Source organism: Lactuca sativa, chromosome 8, assembly GCF_002870075.4.
Source record: "Lactuca sativa cultivar Salinas chromosome 8, Lsat_Salinas_v11, whole genome shotgun sequence".
NCBI lineage: Eukaryota > Viridiplantae > Streptophyta > Magnoliopsida > Asterales > Asteraceae > Lactuca > Lactuca sativa.
The window spans coordinates 118,269,218-118,294,815 of record NC_056630.2 but is presented as its reverse complement, the minus strand read 5'-3'; the positions used below and the strand labels follow the sequence as shown (position 1 = coordinate 118,294,815).

General features: G+C 38.2%; 1 protein-coding gene across 1 annotated transcript; it reads right to left on the bottom strand.

Moving 5' to 3' along the window:
* Window positions 1–19,347: 19,347 nt before the first annotated feature.
* LOC111902010 (beta-fructofuranosidase, insoluble isoenzyme 2) lies at window positions 19,348–21,951 on the bottom strand. The gene is made up of 5 exons (XM_023897881.3): window positions 21,520–21,951; window positions 20,540–21,402; window positions 20,266–20,424; window positions 19,906–20,162; window positions 19,348–19,755 (listed from the first exon to the last, which is right to left on the bottom strand). Exons 2-5 carry the CDS (start codon window positions 21,395–21,397, stop codon window positions 19,482–19,484), a joined length of 1,548 nt encoding a protein of 515 aa, XP_023753649.2. The 5' UTR covers window positions 21,398–21,402; window positions 21,520–21,951; the 3' UTR covers window positions 19,348–19,481.
* Between the last annotated feature and the right edge of the window lie 3,647 nt (window positions 21,952–25,598).

The following is a 25,598-nucleotide window of genomic DNA, read 5'->3' as shown; positions in this document are numbered from 1 at the left end:
TATATATATATATATATATATATATATATATATATATATATATATATATATATATATACCATTGTTGGAAATATTTACACTTGATCCATTACCTTCAAGTAAAAAAAAGTTTTTTTTTCATCCTCTTTGTAATAACCAATGGTCTTACGTGTTAACGACTTCAAATGTAAACATGTAAAGACATTTTGTTAATATGCTAATGTGTGCAACATGTATGATCTGGTTTTTAATTTTAACTTTTGTATTTTTGGAAATAGGTAACTCAAGAGTCATGAAGTCACAAGTCACAACATTTAAAACCTCAACCTCTGAAAATGCAAACATAAATTATTCTTTTTTGGTTACGTTTTCTTTTGGGATTTTTAGTTAACAACTTTGTGATCTGTTTTGTCTATTTGGATAATATTAAATCTAGAAAAAACATTGTACTTTTCTTGATTGAATTTTATTTGTGTAGCTTCTTCTTATGAAATCTCATCATACACGTTGTTGATCTTTACAATTTGGTTTCTTGTTTCTATTATAGGCTGTTGCAAAATCATTTTTATAAAGGGCATTTTGATTCCATTTTCAGCACAATAATCAACAAATTCTACGCATTTGTATTCACCTCCCTTATCCGACTTTGAACACTTAATTTTCAAATTCGTTTCATTTTCAACAGCAACTCTCCATTTTTTGAAAGTGTTAAAAACTTCTTATTTATTTTTGAGAAAAAACCTCATATCTTCCTTGTAGAATCGTCTATGAGGTAACAACTAACATGCTTACAATTGAGCTTCCAAATGAATAAACTGACTAATACATAAATTTTTTTACTTATAGGAATGAACCACTAACCCATACCTTCAACATATTCAACTATTTAATGAATGGCATGAGAAAAGAACTAGTGCATTAAATGTCTTGATCAAATTAAACAGAAAAGAAGATGGTTGTTATTCAATCATAACAGAAAAGAACCAACCTTTTTGGTTGTTTGTGTGCATTAAATGTCTTGATCAAATTAAATAGGAAGTATGTCATCCCTTGTTCTGTCTGATCATAAAATAACTTGTAAAGAAGAACACGTGCAGTTTGAGGCTCCCTAAAATCATCTGGTGACATCTTAAGCACCAAATCTAACATGTTTATCTACAAAAACAGGAGAAAAAACACTTAGTAGTTTTAACTAAAGCTCCAAGAGTCAGCTAAAGACAGAAAACATCAAAAAACACAATTATTTTCATAAGAGATCCAACAGCAGAAAAAATTTGTAGTAATTTGTCTCCTTCAAACCATCAAATGCAGAACGCCACTTTGATAAAACAAGTAGAAACATTGGCTCATTCATTGTTTCATAAATTGCCCTACATATATTTGCTTCAAACAATGTGCTTCCAGCATCATGATCATTGGAAGATTTAGATACATTGACTTCAGCACCAGGCTGTTAAAGCATCAAAAGCCCATTAAAGAAATACATATTTTCAAGCCTTTTGAGATGAAACCATTAATAAAGATCTCACATTTGAAGCAAGTAACTTGTGATTCTGGAAAGACATAATAAATTCAGCAACCTGGAAGAATATAACAACATCGCTGTTTTCAATAGTATGGTGTTCTTTCTCAGCATCCTCACGAACTGACTACATTAACACTGCTGAGAATACATATGGACTGATTAGTAATGAGTAATGACACAACGGATAACAATAGATAGCTTCATTGAGAATACAATAATTACCATTATACCCTCCTAACAGGAACTGATTAGTAAAATCATGGAGCAGCCTAAGGATATTCTTGTTTGTTGTTGGCATTCTTCAACTCTCCCATGGCATCTTTTTTGATGAATCACGTTGGTTTTTATGACCTAATGAATCATGAGAATCAGAATAAGGGTTTCCTTTAACTAAAGCTTTGGAACCATCCTGTACATAAAGCCAATTGATGAAGTTAGTAATGAATATCTGAATGGGTCCACTGCTAAATGAAAAGCTTTTACCGTAGTAACTCGGGTGAATGATCCACTGAACTTTGATCGAGCACCAATATTTAAAAGCATTGTTTGCCTTCTTTTTTTTTTTGAATTAAACCTAGTTGTTCACTGTAGTGAACTTGAAATGCTAAATTATAGTAACGAGCAACAAAGAAATTGCACATGCGAATGAACTTACTAGAGACAGAGTGGATGATGAGATAACCTAAACGGAAACGCCACCGCATTTTGTGGCTAAGAATTCAGATTCGAAGGATCCTGCATTTCAATGATCAGCGTAGAGTCTTCACCTTACTTGATGCAATGAATAAGGAGACAATTGACGGAGGAGATGATGGATTTCAGATCGACACCACCATCGGTGCGGTGAGTTTTGGAATGCGATGAAGATGGAGATTTATGTGATAGCAAAGGAATACATGTAATCAAAATTACAAAGATCCATTAATAAATTATAACACCCCAATTCTGGTATGATATTTATATTTATTATTTTTCAAGTTTTTGAAGGGACTCGACGAGTCGGTAGCCAGACTCGTCGAGTTGAGTCGGGATTTCGAGCACATTTAAGTTGGCGATTCGACGAGTCCATATTCCGGACTCGGCGAGTCCGCCAGTCTGGATGAAACCCTAAATTCAAGGGTTTGCACCTTAGTTAAACAACTTTTGGGGCCTCAAGTCAGCCCCCACCACCCCTCAGAGCACCATCCTCGAAACCCTAGAACCCTCTTAGCATTTTGTGTGATTTGGTGTGTTTCTTTGAAGATTTTGAGAGAAGAAGGAAGGTAGATCAAGAGGAGAAGAAATAGATCCTAGATCCTTGTGGAATTACAGAGTTTAGTAAGGTATATCTTGACTCTTTTCTGTTTCCATGCTTAAATCCCCTTTTTAAAGACATTAAAGTTATTCTTGAACCATTTCTTGGTTTGGTAGTAGCATAGAGGACTCATTGAGATGTTTAGCCTTCGGATCTAGCTAGGTTCGAGTTCCAGAAGCTTAGATCTAATACCTTTATGGAGCCATTTTGCATGAAAGCTCTAGATCTACTCTTATAGTGTGCTTTGAACCCTAAAACCTTCATTTGATGTTATTTACATGTAAAGTTGGAAACTTTACGTGTTAATCAAGGCCCTAGAACCCAGATCTATGAATGGAATGGACTGGTTTCAAGCAGAATCGAGTATATAGTGTTTGCATGCATACGACTCGGCGAGTTGTTCTTCAGACTCGGCGAGTCGAGTCGCGAGTCCCCTGTTTTCCCCGTTTCGAGTTATGTCGAGTGGAACCAGTGAGTGAGAGAAGGACTCGGTGAGCTAGAGGGGTAAACTCATTCGTGGAAGAACTCGGTGAGTCCAAGGCAATCTTCATGCCTCAAGAACAGACTCGACGAGTTGTTCATACAACTCGGTGAGTCACAGCTAGAGTGTTCATCTGTTAAAGGAGAACTCGACGAGCTGTTAATACAACTCGGAGAGTTGGATGCAGATTGTCTGAGTGTTAATATTAAAGAGGAACTTGTCGAGTTTGTGCCAAAACTCGACGAGTAATAGCAAGTAGAAGCAAGAAGTGAGAGTAAGGACTTGACGAGTTGGTGACCAAACTTGACGAGTCAGGTCAACTAAAAGTTGACTTTGACCGATAGGTTGACTGTGGCCAGGGGTAAGATAGTCATTTTACCCTCAGTGTTATTATCAGTGTTTGATTGATGGTATTTATGGAAATTGTAGTCGGGGTGAAACCGGAGCAGCAGCAGACAGTTTCTAGAGCAGTTCTTTCAGCAGCTAGGCTACGAGGTGAGTTCCCTTTTCAGTAGGAACGGGTCTAAGGCCACAATGCCGACCCGTTTAGCTAGTAATAGTTTCCAGACTTCGGCCCGATGCAGTAGTTAGTATGTTTGATGCCTTCGTGGCACAGACAGGATTTATGTGATTAGGTGTTCTGGGCTACGGTTCGATGCAGTTATGTGTTCATGCTAGATGATTTGTTTATGCTATACTATGTTATGCTCAGTCAGTTTTCGGACTTCGGTTCGATACAGAGGGCAAGGCCCTGGTTAGTTCCGGACTTCGGTCCGATGCAGTTAGTTCCGGACTTCGGTCCGATGCAGGGACGAGGTCCCAGTCAGTTCCGGACTTCAATCCGATGTAGTTTCCGGGTTCGGCCCGATGCAGAGGGCAAGGCCCTGGATAGTTCCAGACTTCGGTCCGATGCAGTGGGCAAGGGCCCAGTATGTGTTATATGTTATTGTATGGTATGTGGTAGTTTGGGGGGAGCTCACTAAGCTTTGTGCTTACAGTTTCAGTTTGGTTTCAGGTACTTCCGCAAGTAAAGGGAAGAGCTCGGGATGATGGCATTGCACACACCACAACTTTAGTCTTATTTCCTGGGAGTTTGTTGATTCATAGTTTGATTTGATAAAAATGTTCATGACATTTTATTATGAGTTGAGATATTTGACACCTGGTTTTATGATGTGACAATCAGTACATGATTATTATTATTATTATTAAAACGAAAATTTTTGGGTCGTATTTTTGGTTGTTACAAGTTGGTATCAAAGCCTTGGTTTGAGAGATTCAGGCACACTCTCGGGTGTGATTGGACTCAAACTGAGGAAATGGTAGGAAGATTTTCAAAAGTGTTTTTTTTTAAAGAATTTTGAGAAAAGAAAACAATTTCAGAAAAAGTATAAAGAAAGAGTTTTAGAAAAAGTGAAAAGAATTTCGAAAAGAGCAAAGGGTGTGGTGCATGCAATCAGCCGAGCTCAAGTAAGTACTCCCAAATTACCCATACAAGTTTATGATCATCAGTTACAGTTTCAGTTTTAGTTCCAGTTTCAGTTTTAGTTTCAGTTTCAGTTTCAGTAGAACAGCATGCTAGTATAGGACTAAGGATCTAGGAGGATGCCTTATGTGCCTGCTTTATGTGTTTCAGCTTGATAAGAATTTCATGCTAGTATTGAGTAGACAGTAATAGGATAGCCTGTGTAGGTTATGCCTGATAGTATGAGCATAGCATTGTATGCTAGTACAATTTCTTGTTATGAGAATAGTTTTGCCTGGGTATGTATCCTTTATCCAAATGTTGCTTACTTTGTGCTTTGTGGGACTCTAAGTGATGAGAGTTAGCCATTAGGTGAATACGTCACCTCACATGTGATCAAGGTTGAATGATCTCAGAGTGTTGGATTTGGCCCTACTGCGCAACTCTCATTTGAGTCTAACCGTTGTAGGGACGAGTCTTTTACTCGAAGGATTATCCGAGCCTCACTGCATGTGATGGTATTCAGGTGGTGGCTAATTGGCATTACAAGGAGGCCTTCAGTAGCTGAGGATTGGTTTGGGTGGAGTCAGAAGTTCCCTAGGGCAAGCCTAGGATGAGAGTAGCAGAGATCAGTAGTAGTAGAAGTGACTTGGTGAAGTTGAGGCAGTACTTGACCAAGTACGGATAGATGTGGAAGGTAGTATGGGCCCGTACTACTGAAAGCAGAGGATCCGTACTCGAATCAAGGAAAGCTGAGATGAGACCTGGAAACTTGTGATAATAGTGATCCCTCGAAATATATTTATGATCCTGAAGTTTATTATGATGTGTTTTCAGAATGGTAGTATTGTGCCCTCGACCAGCAGTCAGCAGTTCAGGTGCCGAAGGGGGATCAGGACCAAACCCGGAGGCTGGGCAGATGGATGAGCAGACTAGGGAGTTTCTCTCTTCAGAGATTACTCGCACCATAATTGAGTAGGCTCCTATGATCTTCGGTTCGATCAAGGAGGGCATCTTAGATTTGATGGACGAGAGGTTGAGCACTTTCCGTGCTGAGGTAGCGGGATTGGTGGGAGGAGGTTGGTCATGCCATTGGGGATGAGCAGCTTTGGATGCTATGACCTGGGCTGACTTTACTACCAGGTTCAAGGCAGAGTTTGCACCGGTCATTGAGGTGCAGCAGTTGGCCAGAGAGTTTCAGGATCTTACCTAGACTACAAAGACAGTGGCGGAAATTACCGCCAAGTTCATGGATAGGGCACTTCTCGTTTCTCAGTACGCGGCTGATGAGGAAATGAAGAAGGCTCGTTATCATGAGATGCTGTGGAGTGATATTTGCCAGTTCGTGAGCCGATCCAGCTGTAAGACGCTAGATGACATGATTGCTAGGGCGAGAGAGAGAGAGAGAGAGAGAGAGAGAGAGAGAGAGAGATTGAACTTAAGATGGAGAGGAAGAGGAAGCCGGAGGCGGCTCCAGGTTCAGGGAATTCGGGAAAAAAGCCCAAGAGTTCAGATCACAGAGCTAGGAGTCAGCAGAGCCACGGTCGGTGTGGCAAGTGTGGGAGATTGCACGATGGGGCGTGCAAGGCAGGGAGTGTCGGCTGCTACAAGTACGGCCGGACTGGGCATATGAGCAGAGATTGTACAACCACTACTACCACCATTGCACCATCAGATCTGATTTGCTTCCAGTGCAATCAGAGGGGACATAAAAAGTCCTAGTGCCCGAGTTTAGCTGCTGCGGGGAAGGTGTCAGCACCTGTTCCTGCTACTTTGAGGATTACAGATGGCCGTCAGGGCCGGGTCGAGACGCCGGTGGCGAAGAGTAGGGCTCTTCAGCTGACGGCAGAGGAGGCGTGAGCGACTCCTGATGTGGTGATGGGTATGTATCTTTCCTTTATCTCTACATTTTTTTATTGGTTGTTTCTTATGGTTATATGTTTTGTATAGGGTCATTCTCAGTGAACGACATTTCAGCTACAATGTTGTTTGATTCGGGGGCTACCCGATCATTCGTCTCCCTTGCTCTTAGCAAGAGGTTTAGCAGAGCTCCAGGGGAGCTAGATTGTCCACTTGAGGTTGAGATAGCAGCTGATAGGACCGTTAGGTTGCAAGGGTACACATAGGGTGTTCCCTACAGTTATTCGATGAGTAGTTTCCGGTGGACTTGATCCCTATTCCTCTACGAGGGAATAAGGTTATAGTAGGCATGGATTGGCTGAGCCCCAATGGGGCGGTGATAGATTGTGAGCTTCAGTTGGTGAGGGTTCACACTCCCAGTGGGGGAGAGTTAGTGATTCAAGGTGAGAAGCCACATCGCGGACCAGTTCTGTGTTCAGCAGCGAGAGCGAGGCACTATGTCCAGCAGGGTTGCGCTGGTTATATTGCCTATGTTTTAGATGCCCTTGGGAAGGGCAAGACGACAATTGATGATGTTCCGGTGGTGCGAGACTACCCGGATGTACTTCCAAGGGATTTTTCGGGGATATCTCCTGAGAGACAGGTTGAGTTCGGGATTGATCTAATCCCTGGTGCGGCTCCGATAGCCAAGGCACCGTATCGGTTGGCTCCCTCGGAGATGCAGGAGTTGTCTACGCAGCTACAAGAGTTACTAGACAAGGGATTTATCAGGCCGAGCAGTTCGCCCTGGGGTGCACCGATTTTATTCGTGAAGAAAAGGGACGGGTCGCACCGTATGTGTATAGATTACCGGGAGCTGAATAAGGTAACGGTGAAGAACCGTTACCCACTTCCGAGGATAGATGATTTGTTCGATCAGCTTCAGGGAGCGTCTTGGTTCTCCAAGATTGATTTACGCTTCAGATATCACTAGATGCGAGTCAGAGGCGAGGATGTGCAGAAAACTGCCTTCAAGACCCGGTATGGTCATTATGAGTTTGTGGTGATGCCGTTTGGGCTCACCAACGCTCCAGCCGCATTCATGGACCTCACGAACCGTGTGTGCAGGCCGATGCTGGATCGGTCTGTGATAGTATTCATAGATGATATCTTGGTGTATTCCAAGACTCAGGAGCAGCATGAGGAGCACCCGAGAGAGGTGCTAGAGGTTTTGAGGAGGGAGAGACTTTTCGCGAAGTTCTCCAAGTGAGAGTTATGATTGTGCGAGGTGCAGTTCCTTGGTCACCTCGTCAACCAGAAGGGTATTTTGGTAGATCTGGCCAAGATTGAGGCCGTGATGCAGTGGGAGGTCCCGAAGTCTCCATCTGAGATTCGGATTTTCCTAGGTTTGGCAGGGTATTACAGGAGATTCATCCAGGATTTCTCCAAGATAGCAGTACCGCTCACCCGACTGACCAAGAAGTCGGTAGCGTTTCGTTGGGGGCCTGAGCAGCAGATAGCGTTTGAGACCCTCAGGCAGAGATTATGCGAGGCGCCGATTCTCACCCTGCCAGAGGGAATAGAGGATTTCGTAGTCTACTGTGATGCCTCGATCACAGGTATGGGAGCAGTGTTGATGCAGCGAGGCCGTGTGATAGCTTACGCCTCGAGACAGTTGAAGCCTCACGAGGCCAATTGTCCTACGCATGATTTAGAGTTGGGGGCAGTGGTGTTTGCCCTCAATATTTGGAGACATTACCTTTATGGGGTCCGTTGTACCATTTACACAGATCACAAGAGCTTGAGGTACCTCATGGATCAGCCGAATCTGAACATGAGGCAGAGGCGGTGGTTAGATGTGTTGAAGGATTATGATTGTGAGATCCTTTATCATCCAGGGAAGGCCAACGTAGTGGCCGACGCTCTGAGCTGCAAGGCAGTAGCGGCCCTGATCAGAGACATTTGTTTGAGGATGACGGTGATTACTCCATTAGTGGAGCAAATCAAGGAGGCACAGGTAGAGGGCCTCAAGGAGGAGAGACAGAAGTGTGAGAGGATCATGGCCCGAGTAGCTTCATTTGATTATGATAGTAGAGGATTGTTGACCCTTCATGGGAGAGTTTGGGTGTCGTACTGGGGCGGAGTACGGCAGGTGTTGATGGATGAGGCTCATAAGTCTCGATTTTCCATTCATCCAGGGGCGACGAAGATGTATAGAGATCTTCGACCTTATTATTGGTGGCCCTGCATGAAGCGGGATGTCGCCTGGTATGTGGAGAGGTGCCTGGCCTGCAGGAAGGTTAAGGCAGAACACCAAAGACCTCATGGCAAGATGCAACCGTTAGACATTCCAGTGTGGAAATGGGAAGACATCACCATGGATTTCATCACGAAGCTTCCCAGGACTGCGCGTGGAGTGGATTCTATATGGGTTATAGTGGATCGGTTGACGAAGGGTGCTCATTTTATACCGATCACGGAGAGTATATCAGCAGAGAAGTTAGCCGATATTTATGTGAGAGAGGTGGTGGCACAGCATAGAGTGCCTGTTTCAGTGGTGTCAGACCAAGATGTCTGTTTTACTTCCAGATTCTGGAAGCGGTTTCACGACGAGATGAGTACTCGTCTAGCACCGCCTTCCATCCTCAGACGGACGGGCAGAGCGAGAGAACGAGTCAGACTCTCGAGGACATGCTGCGGGCATGTGTTCTAGACTTCGGTCGCAGTTGGGATACGTATCTTCCGTTAGCGGAATTTTCATATAACAACAGTTACCACACGAGTATTGATCGACCTCCCTTCGAGATGATCTATGGGAGGAAGTGCAGGACCCCGATTTGTTAGGGCGAGGTCGGTCAGCGAGTCATTGGGAGCACCGAAGTGGTGCTCAAGACGACAGAGTTGATTCGGCAGGTTCGTGGCAGACTACAGACTGTGCAGAGTCGGCAGAAGAGTTACGCCGATTGGAAGCGTTCAGATTTGGAGTTTCAGGTGGGCGATATGGTCCTCCTGAAGGTGTCACCCTAGAAGGGTGTTATCAGGTTTCAGAAGAGGGGCAAGCTGGGCCCCAGGTTCATCGGTCCTTTTAGGGTTTTGGCTCGGGTGGGTCGGGTTGCTTATCGATTGGATCTTCCGTCAGAGCTTAGCCAAATCCACAACACTTTTCATGTTTCTCAGTTGAGGAAGTGTTTGGTGGACGAGTCGGCAGTAGTGCCCATTGGGGATATTCAGGTTGATAGCAGCCTGAATTATGTCGAGAGACCAGTTGTGATATTTCAAGTTTCTGAAGGGACTCGACGAGTCGGTAGCCAGACTCGTCGAGTTGAGTCGGGATTTCGAGCACGTTTAAGTTGGCGACTCGACGAGTCCATATTCCGGACTCGGCGAGTCCGCCAGTTTGGATGAAACCCTAAATTCAAGGGTTTGCACCCTATTTAAACAACTTTTGGGGCCTCAAGTCAGCCCCCACCACCCCTCAGAGCACCATCCTCGAAACCCTAGAACCCTCTTAGCATTTTGTGTGATTTGGTGTGTTTCTTTGAAGATTTTGAGAGAAGAAGGAAGGTAGATCAAGAGGAGAAGAAGGAGATCCTAGATCCTTGTGGAATTACAGAGTTTAGTAAGGTATGTCTTGACTCTTTTCTGTTTCCATGCTTAAATCCCCTTTTTAAAGACATTAAAGTTATTCTTGAACCATTTATTGGTTTGGTAGTAGCATAGAGGACTCATTGAGATGTTTAGCCTTCGGATCTAGCTAGGTTCGTGTTCAAGAAGCTTAGATCTAGTACCTTTATGGAGCCATTTTGCATGAAAGCTCTAGATCTACTCTTATAGTGTGCTTTGAACCCTAAAACCTTCATTTGATGTTATTTACACGTAAAGTTGGAAACTTTAAGTGTTAATCAAGGCCCTAGAACCCAGATCTATGAATGGAATGGACTGGTTTCAAGCAGAATCGAGTATATAGTGTTTGCATGCATACGATTCGGCGAGTCATTCTTCAGACTCGGCGAATCGAGTCGCGAGTCCCCTGTTTTTCCCGTTTTGAGTTATGCCGAGTGGAACCAGTGAGTGAGAGAAGGACTCGGTGAGCTAGAGGGGTAAACTCATTCGTGGAAGAACTCGGCGAGTCAATGCCCTGACTCGGCGAGTCCAAGGCAATCTTCATGCCTCAAGAACAGACTCAACGAGTTGTTCATATAACTCGGCGAGTCACAGCTAGAGTGTTCATCCGTTGAAGGAGAACTCGACGAGTTGTTCATACAACTCGGCGAGTTGGATGCAGATTGTTTGATTGTTAATATCAAAGAGGAACTCGTCGAGTTTGTGCCAAAACTCGACGAGTAGTAGCGAGTAGAAGCAAGAAAGTGAGAGTAAGGACTCGACGAGTTGGTGACCCAGCTCGACGAGTCAGGTCAACTGAAAGTTGACTTTGACCGGTAGGTTGACTGTGGCCAGGGGTAAGATAGTCATTTTACCCTCAGTGTTATTATTAGTGTTTGATTGATGGTATTTATGGAAATTGTAGCCGGGGTGAAACCGGAGCAGCAGCAGACAGTTTCCGAAGCAGTTCTTTCAGTAGCTAGGCTACGAGGTGAGTTCCTTTTTCAGTAGGAATGGGTCTAAGGCCACAATGTCTCCCCGTTTAGCTAGTAATAGTTTCCGGACTTCGGTCCGATGCAGTAGATAGTATGTTTGATGCCTTCGTGGCACAGACAAGATTTATGTGATTAGGTGTTCCGGGATACGATCCGATGCAGTATGCAGTTATGTGTTCATGCTAGATGATTTGTTTATGCTATACTATGTTATGCCCAGTTAGTTTTCGGACTTCGGTCCGATATAGAAGGCAAGGCCCTGGTTAGTTCCGGACTTCGGTCCGATGCAGGGGACGAGGTCCCATTCAGTTCCGGACTTCGATCCGATGCAGTTTCCGGACTTCGGCCCGATGCAGAGGGCAAGGCCCTGGATAGTTCCGGACTTCGGTCTGATGCAGTTTCCGGACTTCGGTCTGATGCAGTGGGCAAGGGCCCAGTATGTGTTATATGTTATTGTATGGTATGTGGTAGTTTGGGGGAGCTCACTAAGCTTTGTGCTTACAGTTTCAGTTTGGTTTCAGGTACTTCTGCAAGTAAAGGGAAGAGCTTGGGATGATGGCATTACACACACCACCGCTTCAGTCTTATTTCCTGGGAGTTTGTTGATTCATAGTTTGATTTGATACAAATGCTCATGACATTTTATTATGAGTTGAGATATTTGACACATGGTTTTATGATGTGACAATCAGTACATGATTATTATTATTATTAAAACAAAAATTTTTGGGTCGTATTTTTGGTTGTTACATAAATCATAAATAAATAATCAAAAGATAATCAACGATTGCAAAATAGTTTCAAGAAACACAATCAACATGAGGCATTGGATTCTAATTGAGGATTAAAATACGAACCTAAGTTGATTTACGATTGTTTCTGATTGCTGTAATGCATAACAAATTCACCAAACTTGATTGGTTTAGAGGAAAGAGATCGACCAGAGCATTCAAATCGAAACAAAAGGCGAGAAATCGATTCTGATATGCAGATGGAGGCGATCGGATGAGATGGAGGTGGTTGGTATGATGATCTGATATGTCACACCCCTGAACCAGACGGGTGAAACGTCCGGGGGCTCGTGTGACTAGAGATTGAAATATCATCACAATGAATATACATGAAACATAACACAATCGTCACCAACATTACATATTACAACTGGCATTGTTCACATCAAGTACATTGTTTTACATTACATAATTCGAAAATATAAATTGTACGATAATTGACACGTGCATACAAGAAATCCCAAAATACTCTTGATGGTTCTTCAGCTTAACGATTACCTGAGAATATAAGTTATTTTGAAAACGGTCAACATATGTAATGTTGGTGAGTTTATAAGCATGTTTGATTGAAAAATTTTGTATTGGTTGCATAACCCAGAAAATCCGATATTTTCTATAAAATTCTTTGAAAAAGATGTAATGACTAAGTATAAATGTATGTGTTATTTTCATTGTAAAATCACGTGTAAATGAAAAATCCAAATTCCTTGTATTATATCTGTTATGAGAAAAAGGTAATGATTAATAGTGTTTCCCCCCAGAAAATCCGATATTTTATGATTTATAAAAGTGTTATAGTTCTTGTATCTTCGTATAAGTTGTTTTGTATTGACACAATCGAAGGGTTTAATCTCCGAAATGTTAAGATGGTATTGAATCTCTATGTGAGCCGTTATAACCATGCATGATAATGACTAAATTGTCTGTCTTGTCATTTTTCCAAACGCCAGTATTTGATCAAGGTTTTGATGTCCTAGATTGGCCTAGTCTAGCTGTAACGAACAACTAAGGCGTGGGAGGTCGCCATGTATAGATCTATACACAAACTCTCATTCTCCCTCCAGGAGACTCTGATTATAACTACAGGCTACGGCCATACACTCGGTGATGTCAACCGACAAGTCCCACTAGATCCCAAATATTTCCACATGAATATGTATAACGTTATATGTATTTAGTTTACAAACACTAGTTGATATATGGATGTGAAATGACAAAGCCCAACAAAACATGAAAAAGGACAATTGTGGCCCATTAGACATGTAAATTGTTCAAGGCTTGTTAGGTATGCAGAAGGACACTTAAGGCCCATTAAGCATATAATGAATATTACAGGCCCAATTATCATGTAAATGGGTCACTAAGGCCCAATAAACATGTAAAGGATAATTTAGACCCATTACGCATGTAATTGGGTCAGGCCCAATACACATGAAATGAATATATTGGTCCCATTAATCATGCAAACGGATCACGAAGGCCCAATAAGCATGTATAGGAAGTATTAGGCCCAATATTCGTACCCTTATTGTATTTCGTTTGTTTGTTGTAGTATGGTTTGTTTAGTTGGAAAAATTTATTCATAATGTTATGAAAAGCGAGTGTATTGTTATAATGTTATTTCTAGCGTGATACGTCCGAATTTTGTAATTTGAACTTGTTTTAATAAAATTACACTTTAGGTCCCTTAAGAACTAAATTAACATTGAGAGGCTTATTTTTATATAAAATTACATTTTTGGTCCATTTTAATCAAAAATAACATTTTTGTCCACAAATTTATAAAAATTTATATTTTCGCCCTAAATGTTTAGTAATTTACGGATTTGGTCCAAAAATACATATTTTCACATTTTCGACCCATTATTGCAGAAAATTACATTTTCAGCCCCTTAGTTTCATAAAATGACACTTTCGGCCCATTTTTGCAAACTTAACATTTTTGGCCCAAATTTTGAGATAAGTGTTGTTTTCAGCCCCTAATCTTGTTTATTCTTATTTTTGGCTCAAGTTTTGTTTAAATAACATTTCAATCCCCAAAGATTTATATTTTTGCAATTTTGGGCTCAATAAACCATGAGGCCCACATTAAGGCCCAAAATGCCAAATTTTACACTTTTGACCCTTAGGAAAATATGGTTGTTATATGTGACATCCCTAATTTTCACAGCCAGAAAAGACCGATTTTGTTTATGCTTTATAAAAATCAGAGTACTTCATTTCATAAAGATGTTGCGAAATTTGTTCCCAGAAAAACACGATAAACACGTTATCAAAACATTTTCCAAGAAACGTATTTTATTCATTTTACAGTGTTTGGGATGTCATCGTCAATACAGAAACATAAGCATAAACGGAACTTACATCTATTTACACTAGTGATCTACATCTCTTTAATCTCTCAGTGTAATGTGACTTCGTATCAACACCTGTGATATAAATAAACTGAGTGGGTCAGGTTGGGAAACCTGGTGAGTACATAGGGTTTTCAACCCACAATAATATAATTATTATGTTTAAACAATCAAAGAATCAACCCAATTACCCATCCCTATTATCTTGTTTACTCTTAAGGATTTATCCTAAGAGTCATGTATCCTGCATTTGTTTATTCCGAAGTCCCTTACTTCCAGGGTTATAGGACTGGCACTAAATCCATAGCTGCCAATGTTCGTTCGTAAAGCACTAATTCCATAGCTGCTATAGTCTACTCATCGGGTACTAAATTCATAGCTACCAGTGTTTATCTAATATGTACTAAGTCCATAGCTACCAATTCCTAACAGGTACTAAATCCATAGCTATCGGTGTTTGTCCAATAGGCACTAAGTCCATAGCTGCCGATGTTTATTAGGCACTAAGTCCATAGCTGCCAATGTTTACTCACATCATCTTTTATCTCTCATCATTCATCTACCCATGTCATGCCCAACATATTTGTATATATAACATACATATACAGTTTAAATCCTTTAAAACATGTATAAAACGTTCATCTAGCATAGACAGCAAGTATTCAGATAATATGCACACATAGCACGTAGTTTATATAAAATACTTCATATCTATGTGTAAGATGAAAGGGACTATGCACTCACTTGATTAGGTGGTGACTCGGTACTTGAACAGCACTTCGTTATCTCAAAACAATTTTTCCTTGACCAAAACCTAGTATTAATACCACTAGAGTTTAGTTTTAACGTTAATCGCGACTAATTAATAGTCTAGCTATTATTACTATTATATAAGCGTTAAATAACACTCAATATAACTAATAATAATAACCCAAATAATTATTTTAAGGTCCTAATAATGTTACTATAATTAAATAAAAGCTATATTAAATATAGTATAGGCGTAACTCACTTACAACGGGTTTTTATTAAAAACCCGGGTTCGCTGGAGCAGCGTTTCCGAGCCGAAAGCTTTTCTTCTCGGAGCCGTCGGGCGCTCCGGGGCTTTCTTCTCATGATAGGGAGGTTCCCTAGACTTGGGAGGGGTTTAGGGAGGTTAGAGAGAAGTTAGAGAGAGAAAGAAAGGTTTGAAGGTGTGAGGAAATTATGAAGAGTTCATCTCTTATTTATAGGAATTGTATAGTAAAGTAGTCTCCAAGCTTCGTCCGTAACTTTTGTATACGAGCTCCGTTTTTGTCTGTATTTTTACCGTTAATTTCCTATTAAAGAGATCTTCAACTCTCATTTAGACCTCGTTGGCTAATTCTCATTCTATCTCGGATTTACAAAACTGTATCGAATTCGTCACGCTCGAAAAGTAGAGACTAAGCTTCGTCCATAACTTTTGCATACGAGCTCTATTATCGACGTTCTTTATATCCATGTGTTGGTATTTACGAGTACTACAACTTTCATTTAGATCCTGTCGGCTAATTCTCACTCTATCTCAGATTTACAAAAATGTATCGAATTCGCAACGCTCGAAGAGTAGGGACTAAGCTTCGTCCATATCTTTCGCATACGAGCTCCGTTTTCGACTGTCTTTTTATCGTTTAATTCCTATTAACAATATCGTCACTTATCGTTTAGATTATTTTGGCTAAAATCGACCGAACTAAAATTTAGATTTCGGGCTGTGCACTGCTATGCTAAATCTTAGAAAAATCATAACTCCCTCATACGAAGTCAGATTTGGATGTTCTTTTTATGAACACTATTGGTTTAACATATACTACGACTTTCGTTTAGATCTCTAAGGCTAAATCTCGCTCTATCGTAAATTCACTATTTACGCCTCCCGGTATCGTGTCGGTTCCGTCGCGAAACTTCGACGGGTCATAACTTCTTCGTTATAACTCGGATTTCGACACTCTTTATATGTACGAAAACCTTGTAACATATACTAAAACTTGGTTGAGATTATTTATTCTTAATAATCTTTTGTCGAAAAGTCGTTTTCGACCCCTATTGCCTCTAAATTGACTAGCCCGGATCTACGGGTGTTACATTTATCTCCCCCTTAGGATGATTACGTCCCGGAGTCATCAACGAAATAGGATTGTATAATGACTCCATACGTTATCTCTTCATCCTAGGTAATAACTGTAACTTCTATGTTACTTCGAACGAGTATTTAACTCTTGGACTCCTTGACTGCAGGCGGTGCTCGGTCTTGCACCTGCTCATTAGACTTTCAATTGTGTGTTGTCACCCTTCTAATTTATCTCCTTATTTCATCATCCATTCATGGTTTTTTTTACATACGAGCCGAAGATTTGGGCTAGAAGAAAGAAGTTGAATGGTTTTGGGCCTTTACTTGTCTTTACTCGAAATTATGGGGTCCAATAATTATCTTTTCGTCCCATTGGGCCCTCATATATGTTCACGGCCCAATGAAATTAAATTAAAGAGGTTTAGGGTACATTAGGGCTATTGGAATTTGTTGTGGCCCAAATTGGCCCATTAGGAGTAAACTAATCCATTTTAGGCCCATTATGTCCCAAAATGTTGATTTTTATGAATGCGTGTCCATTTAGAGCCCATTTAGCGTTTCTAGGCCCAAAATAGTCAACTTGGATACTTATTGGTCCATTAGGCCCAATAAGAACGTCCTAGACCAGAATAGACTTGAACCGGAATATTTAGAGTTTCAAACTCTTTGTTGAACATGAGAGATGTATTTAAATGGGCATTGATTGATATTCACTTAGAGTACATGCTTTACAATAGTTGAATGGTTACCTGAGAATAGAATTTTCCTAGCTAAAATGCTAGTTGTGACACGATACACGGACGCTACGAATATGATGGAAGACAATACGTACAGACATTTTCATCGGGATAGAGCAACATTTGTGTTTCCTATAATACCATTGCACTTTTAAGTTAAGATACCCACCTCTACAAGTTTCTCTTTATTTACAAAAATACCACAATGCATCTTGGCCATCCTTTTTTTTTCGATCAACACTCCACTTTTAGTTCTCGGGTTCTCGGGAAACTATGAGTTCTCAAATGATCATTCCTCTCTCTCTCTCTGTATATATATATATATATATATATATATATATATACACACACACACACACTTTTATAATTCAATAATCTTTTTTTACAATTTTAAAATCATTAAAACTAAAAACAATAACCAAATGGACAAAAATACCCTTCCTTTACATTTACAGAGGTTTAATTCAGATGAGGTTTTAATACTGGTCATCTTCCTCAAGGTGTCTTCTTCACAATCGCATGTACAGTCATCTCTACCATCTTTTTTCTTGCCTCTGGCCACTTTTTTCTTGTAATCGTTTGTAAGCATCAGAGTGAAGAGAATCTAGTCAGCCACCAGTTCTTAGAACAATATCACTTGAGGAAAAGTCCAGCTAATGCATTAGTATTGTATAAAGATTGGTTTTAGATTGAGTAAGGTTAAAAGAGGAGATTACCCTGCCGCCATTTATGCAGCCTTGCTTACACTCGAACCATGAAAACTCTTGATCTCATCATAACTTCCATAAGATAAATTCTCAACATTCTTTCTCGTTTCAGATTTTGCATTCTTTCCATCACTTCCAGTTTGTAAACTTAGCAGTTGATGAACCTTTTTAAGCTTCACATTGTATGCAGATTTTTCATCTAGTTGACAACTTCGCTTTTCTTCAATTAAATAAAAAGGCATAACGGTTTGACAAAGCCTCAAGTTCCTGGAAATCAACAAGAAACTTTGATTTGCTAAAATTAATTTGATAATAAAAAAGAGATGAAAGAATATACTACCTCCATATGCTCTGGACCTATATAGATGTAAAAGCATCTGTCAAATGTTACCTCCTCCAATAACTTATCCTCTTCAGTTTCAAGCCTACCTTTACCATATATTTTTGCCAACTTCCATTCCTGATTCCGCAATCAAAAGATCAATAGTTTCTTTTCCAACATACTCAAGAACTTGAAACCCCTTAGCAGTAAAAGCTCTTCCAATTTGTTAAAGTTCAACCAATCAATAAAAAAATCAATAAAAAACTGATATTTTTAGTAGTAGATAAAAACAAGAAAGGATTGTGCTAACCTCTAAAAGAGATGGTGCAACAGAGCCTTTTGCAGGTATAACACCTTGTTGTATAGAGTTTTCTAGCTGGAAGATCATATATAGTTATAATGATTGATTTGATTACTTTCACAAAACAAAATTATATGCCAATAAGTTGACCTACTTCTAAACAAAATTGGTTTGTTGCTATTTTCATCACTCTCTTCTTTTGGTCCTTGTGAAAAGAAATAGATCGACTATCATTATTATTACTTAGCTTCATCTTCCTGTTCATTTGTAGATTACTTGAGTTAGTAACATTCTTGTTAGTAACATTCTTGTTTTTATTATTACATATTAGTTTCCAAGAGTTCAAGAATAAGCTTCTAGAGTAAGGATTTGTGCATTTTCTCAAGAAGCGAAAGAAATACCAGGGAGTTAGGAGCTAAAATCTAGAAAGGTGCTCTACTTGTAGGGTCATCTGTAATTAGCATGTGATTTTGAGTGTTACCTAAGTGAAGGACGATTGTGAAGGAAAACAACTTGAAGAAGACAATAGGAGTATTAAAACATTGTCTGAATTAAATTAAACCTGTGATTTTTGTAAAAGAATGGTATTATTGTCTATTTGGTTGTTGTTTTTAGTTTTAATTATTTTAAGATGGTAAAAAAATTATTAAATAATAAAAACTATTAAAAAAATAGATTTTGATAAATTTGATATTTTAAAACATTAAGAAGAGCAAATATGATATTTAAAGTTTAGATCGGACAAATACGATATTTAGTCGATCAGGAAGGATATATATGAAATTTTCCAATTTTTAAATCTTAACGATTATCTTGTAAAATATCATATTGTTGATATGCTAGCCTCAGCAACCAAACAAAATCAAGGAAAATTCATATCATAAAGAAAATCAAATAAACACAAATCAATTGGAATTAAGTTCCTAAAGAATTAACAAGCGAAACCATAAATGCAGTTGCAACATAAAATAGTTACTCTCCTAACTAAACTCTAATCTAATTCATGAGTTCAGGACTCTTCATAGACCAAGCACCCACACTCTCAACAGTGACGGTTTCCGTACCGTTGTTAAATAAAAACAAATGTGCATCTTCGGCCACTGCTATTGTCGGATAAACCCTCGATGTTATGACAGTCTTTCCACCCTCACCAAAGCTTTCAACAACTGAGTGATCGATCAAGCTTCTAAGTGAAAGCGTCTTTGCACTTAAATCAACATCCACAAACCCTGCAAATGATGGCTTGTACTCGTTCTTGTTCAAGGTGGAACTGTGAACATCATATAACAAAATGAAAGTCAATATTTTGGAAATTAAGGAGACCTTGCAACAATGAATCGCTTTTGAGTCAATTACAATTCCATCCTTTTGTGTGTGTGTGTGTGAGAGAGAGAGAGAGAGAGAGAGAGAGAGATATTACGGTTTAGCATCAGAACACATGAGAACTTTATATGTCTTGTCAAGAGTCTTGAAAACCCTAAAAAATACGGGGGTATATTCTTCAAGCTTGTTTGAAGCCAACGTTAAAAGCCCAAATGGCCCTAACCCTCCTTGTTTAGTACCCGTGATCCCACATATCTCCAAAGCAAGATTTTCCGAGGGCAATTTCGACCATTCCGGATCAAAATTCTCAGCTTCATCCAAGCTTGAAAACGAAAACATAACCTCCACATCCGCCTGTATCATATATATCATATCAACACTCATAAATGAATCATATCTAATCTAATTGTCGATATAATCATATAAACGTACTACAACTAATGCATAAGGTACAAACCTGAGCAGGAGTAATTCCTTTGACCTCAACAACGTCGCCCTTGTTAAGCTTCACATCACTTAAGTGCACGTTGTCACCTCGAAGTGTTTCCAATTCATGAATTGGCCATTGTAGCAATTGCTTTCCACTAGGGTCCAGCCATACCATACGTGGAATCAACTACACAATATAAATTCCAACGTATAATTATTAAGTTTATTTTAATATTAATAATAACACAAGATTAAAATTCTATTATATATATATTCAAGATAAATATGAGCAATTTGATTACCTGAATTCCGGCCCACCCCTTTGCAACATCTTCGTAACTCGTACTCGACTCATTAGCCCAACCCCACAAAATCCTCCGGTTTTGAACCGGGTCAAAAAATGTCTTTGACGCATAAAAATTACCATAATCATATCTTAACCCGGCCCAACCATCAACAGAAGTGTTATCCGGGTAATATTTATCCTTAATCGTGTCATATGTACCTATCGTGTAATACTCAAACCTAGTCATGTCAAGGCTAACCTTAAACACATGTTTAACACCACCCTTCAACACTGAGGTATCCAATCCGGATTGCCCATATGCTGATACCGGGAAAAAATCCGGACACTCCCACATACCCGTACCCGGTTTGTCATGGAGCGTATGTTTGGCCTTAGTCCACTTAACAAAATCCCGACTCCTATACAAATAAGCAATCCCTCGATGCTTGTGTTTACTACCTACAATCATCTTCCAATGACCATTGTTGAACCAAGCAGTTGTAGGGTCACGAAAAGATGAGACGTTTTCATAAGTGGGTTTTACTATCGGATTATCATCTGGTTTGATCCAGTCACGGAGAAACGGGTCTGAATAATTTGCAGGAATGGCGTAGTTTTGGACTTGATAGCCTGGTGCTGGCTTTTTATCGATAATTCCTGTGTACAAAATCACGGGTTTGTTTCCGGGTAGGATTGTAGCGGATCCGGACCAACATCCGTATTTGTCAAAAGGTTTCGATGGTACGATTGCTGGTTCGAGTGGAATCCAGTTGATCATGTCTTTTGATACGGAGTGGGCCCATACGATGTTGCCCCATACAGCGCCTTTCGGGTTATATTGATAGAAAAGATGATAGTATCCCTTGTAATACATGGGTGCTGAAAAAGAATACAAAACTAAGTATCAGTTTATGTTATTATATCAAAATAATACATGTTTTTAGTTTCTAATATATAAGTTAATTTTGATAAAGAATTATAAGAACTTAAACTCACCATTTGGGTCTATCTTGGTTTAATTTGTGTCCATCGCATCGCGCATGAGAAGGAAAAAAACACAATTAGTTATAAGAATATTTGACATAGATACATGGTAACATAATTTTTAATAAAAACAAAAACTTAGCTGCAAATCGTAATTAAAAAATAGAAACCTTCCTGGTTTATTTAACTTAATTTTCAAAATTAAGTGATGTAATGTGGTTGTAAGGGGCAGTTAGGTAATTAATTGCCAATATGAAAAGAGCTCATGTATTTTGATAAATTCACGTGTTGAAAGAGGACATGGTCACCATCACTACAATTTTCCACAAAGCCATGAGGCATATCATACCATAAAAAGTGTCCTTAGCATCTCAGATTCTAACCCATATATCGTAATTTTCCATAGGATCATTTTATTGACCTTTCAAACTAATATATCAAGAATAATTATATTGTGCTTTTGTTTGAGATGGAGCCCAAGTTGATGGCTAAAACTAGTAAAAGTATGTCAATATAGACTTATATAGAAATTATTGAATACAAAGCAATGTATATTTTCAATTATGTGTGAGACTCATGTATTATATAAGTTTATTTTAAAAAAATTAAATATGAAATTTTAACAATTCAAAAAGTTTGAATTTATATAAAAAATGAGAAAAATTTTGAATTATTAAAATTAACGAGACTTTAATGTACGTATTGAATACATTACATATATAACTCATTTTTAATAAATACCTTACATATTAAATATGAAATTTTAATTTAATAAAATAAAAAACACAATAAAATAATAAGTGGAAAATAAATTTATTACAAGATTCTTTCTTTAATTTTGTTTGTGTGTGTATATATATTAATCAACTCTGAAGTTTTTAAGCACATGCCCTAGCGTGTTTGCATGGGTCAAAAAGTTGACTTGTATTTTATAATAGAAGCATGATTACACGATCAATAAAAAATTAACATTAATAATTAATAATTAATAATAGTTAATAATACAATTGTTCATATATATGGTATTACTTGTCATTTCATCTCGATCCACATAATTATATTAATGGTAGGAGGTGAAAAGTACACGTCTGGAATTCAAACATGTTCAACATTGAAAGATATCGGGGCTAATCCATTTGGCTAATAAGATATATAACTATGAGTTTCTAACTAAGGGGTCATGGATTCAATTGAGGACAAATACTAACATATACCTTTAAAAAAAAAGGAAAAATAATTCAAACATTGGAAATTAACACATATGGAGATTTTTATTTACCTATGATTGGCAGGGGACACCGAGGGGATATATAGTATATATTTTTTAAATTGCAGTTCATTTTATTCATAAAAAAACTTTTTCATAGTACTTATTTATTATATATTATTTTTATAATAAATTAAATATCACGATAAATTTCGCAAATGGTTGGCGCCCGCAAAACTTAATTTCTTCCAATACCTACATACACTTAATCAAGAGATTCATTTGACTATATATTATCCAAGGGTAACATTCGACAATAAAAGATGGAAAAACAGGCAACCAATTGATCTCATCTGTTTGGAAAGTCTGATTTATATTTAAAAAAATATAAACAGTTGTGAACAACTCTGTCAATAAGTAGTTATTATTATTTATTTTTTTTACATTGCGTTGTATAAGAAAAAAAAAAGATGAAAAAGAAGAAGATATACCGTTAATCCAGTTTTGCTTAGGTTGAAAGTGGTATCCAGTTCTGTAAATTTGTTTGACGTTGATCGCATTCAAAGATTGGTAGTTCATATAAACCTTGTGGAAAGCCATAACTCCTCCTTTTCCTGCATTGATATGATCATTGAACAATGGAAATAAACACACTGTAAATGCAAGTAGCAAAATCAATCTATTCAAAATCATCGTCATCATATTTAAAGAAAACACACACCAAAACGTGTGTATTTTTGAGAGAGAGAGAGAGAGATGAGAGTGAAGGATAGTTCAAGGGGTATTTATAGAGAGAGGTTGGCATACCACGTTAGGATAAGGTTAAATATATATGAATCGGATATTTTATAATATTTCCGCCGGGAATCATTAACGAGACCGTTTCTCATTTTCGAATCTAAAATGTTATTTTGAAATAATTTTAGTTTACATCGATCCTACAATTAATGAATGCAGTATATGATTGACGTAATATATAAAGCCATTTTCAATTATGGATCCAAATAATAAATCTATGTATTAAAGTAATAGCATAATATCCGTTAAGGGTAAAATACCTTTGATTTTGAAGGGATGTAATACAATCCTCCCTTTAATACCTTTGACTTATCTATACAAATCAAGATACAAAAGTTAAAATCAACTTTTCTAAAACCAATAATAATATAATTAAGTGATGACATGACATTTATGTGGTCAGCTAGAAATTAATCTTGACCATTCAAACTATTATTAGGTTTACAGTACTGTAATTAATCTTTATCAAAAAAATCGGAATATATATAAATGGTCAAAGTATTTAAATTTTGAAATTTCAAAACGATAACCTAAATTTTAAATTTAGATGATAAAAGAAATTTTCAGATAAAGTCCTAAGAAATTGTATTTTTAGAATAAATATGAAAGAGTTCAACAGATTTTGGGCCACTTGCTGAAAATTAAGTGAAAATTTGTACCAAAAAAAAAAAAGTCTTTATATTTTCTTTGATCATTTGGATTGTTTTTTTTGTTTAGGTTAATCGGTTACTTTTTGTGACGTAGCATTCGGCAAATTTTCTTTAATTATATTAATTAATGACACGGATGGTTTTTTCTTTGAAATAATTAATAAGGTGGCAATTTAATTATGTGATAGGACCATTGATCTTGAGCTATTAAAATCAAATAATAAATTAAAATAATTATCCCCAGGAGGCAAGCAAACTAGAAAAGTTGTACGTGGTAGAAATTTTTTTAATTAATAAACAAAAAGGATATGATGGTTACATTAGTGTATGGGATAGCAGGTGACAGTGTCATTCTAAATTGGTAAAATTTATGGTTCATTTGCGAATAAAATATCATTTGTTACTTTATGAATGGCGCAACGCTTTCAGAAAAATAAGAGAATCGAGTTCAATGTTCAAAGTTGTCAAAAGTCAAAGATAGGCGTCGGAGTCCCGCATCCATGGACTACCAATGTTTTAAAACCCGACGCATCGCTGGTCAATCGGTACAATCCGGTTTTTCAGAAATTTTCTAGTTTTTATACATACATGCATGCTTACGTATATCAAGGATGGGAATTTATAGTTCAAACGATAAAAAAAATGAAAGGATATTCCCTACTCACTCGATTATTATATACATATATTAAAATTATATACATATATTAAAACTCAACCTATTAGAAAAGTAAACTTCCAATGTTTCACACTTTTACCACATCAATTTGGACAGAATTACTGTTTCGTCCTTCTACGTTTACAACATCTTAATATCGTAATCCACAAAAACATCGACATCAGTTTGTAACCATCCACATCACTTTGTAAATTTCTCCATCCCTTTCTTCTTCATTCGTCTCACACTATCTTCTTTTCTTCTTGAATCGTTTCCGACTGTTCCTTTGATTCTCCTGAGGACTTCATCCAAGAATATAGGAATTCAATTGCTCTCACCAAAAACCTTTTGCGCTCTATTGTCGCCACATAATGCCTGCAACCAAGCACTTGTACCCCGTCGTATGAGGAATTTCGGTATGTTGTTGGTTGTTTCACTTTTGTTTTGATTTGCGTACAATTGGTCTTCTTTCTAATCCTATTGTGTTTTTGAGCAATGTCTCCAACTTCTTTGGTTTGACGGTCGACGATTTGCCGCCCAAGAAATAAGGATTTCGATTGTTGTCCCCAACCAACTTTGCGCTCAATTGCCGCCACCAATCGCATGTTGTTTGTTATTTTGTTATAATTACGGTATGTCATATGTTTCTCCAACATCTTTGAATCCATCATTCTTCCTTTCTTACTTCCTGTGTTTGATGCTATCGGTGTCTTTTTATCCTGGAATTTAGGGCTTCAATTACATTTTTCTCATTGATAAGGTATTTCAAATGCAATATGTA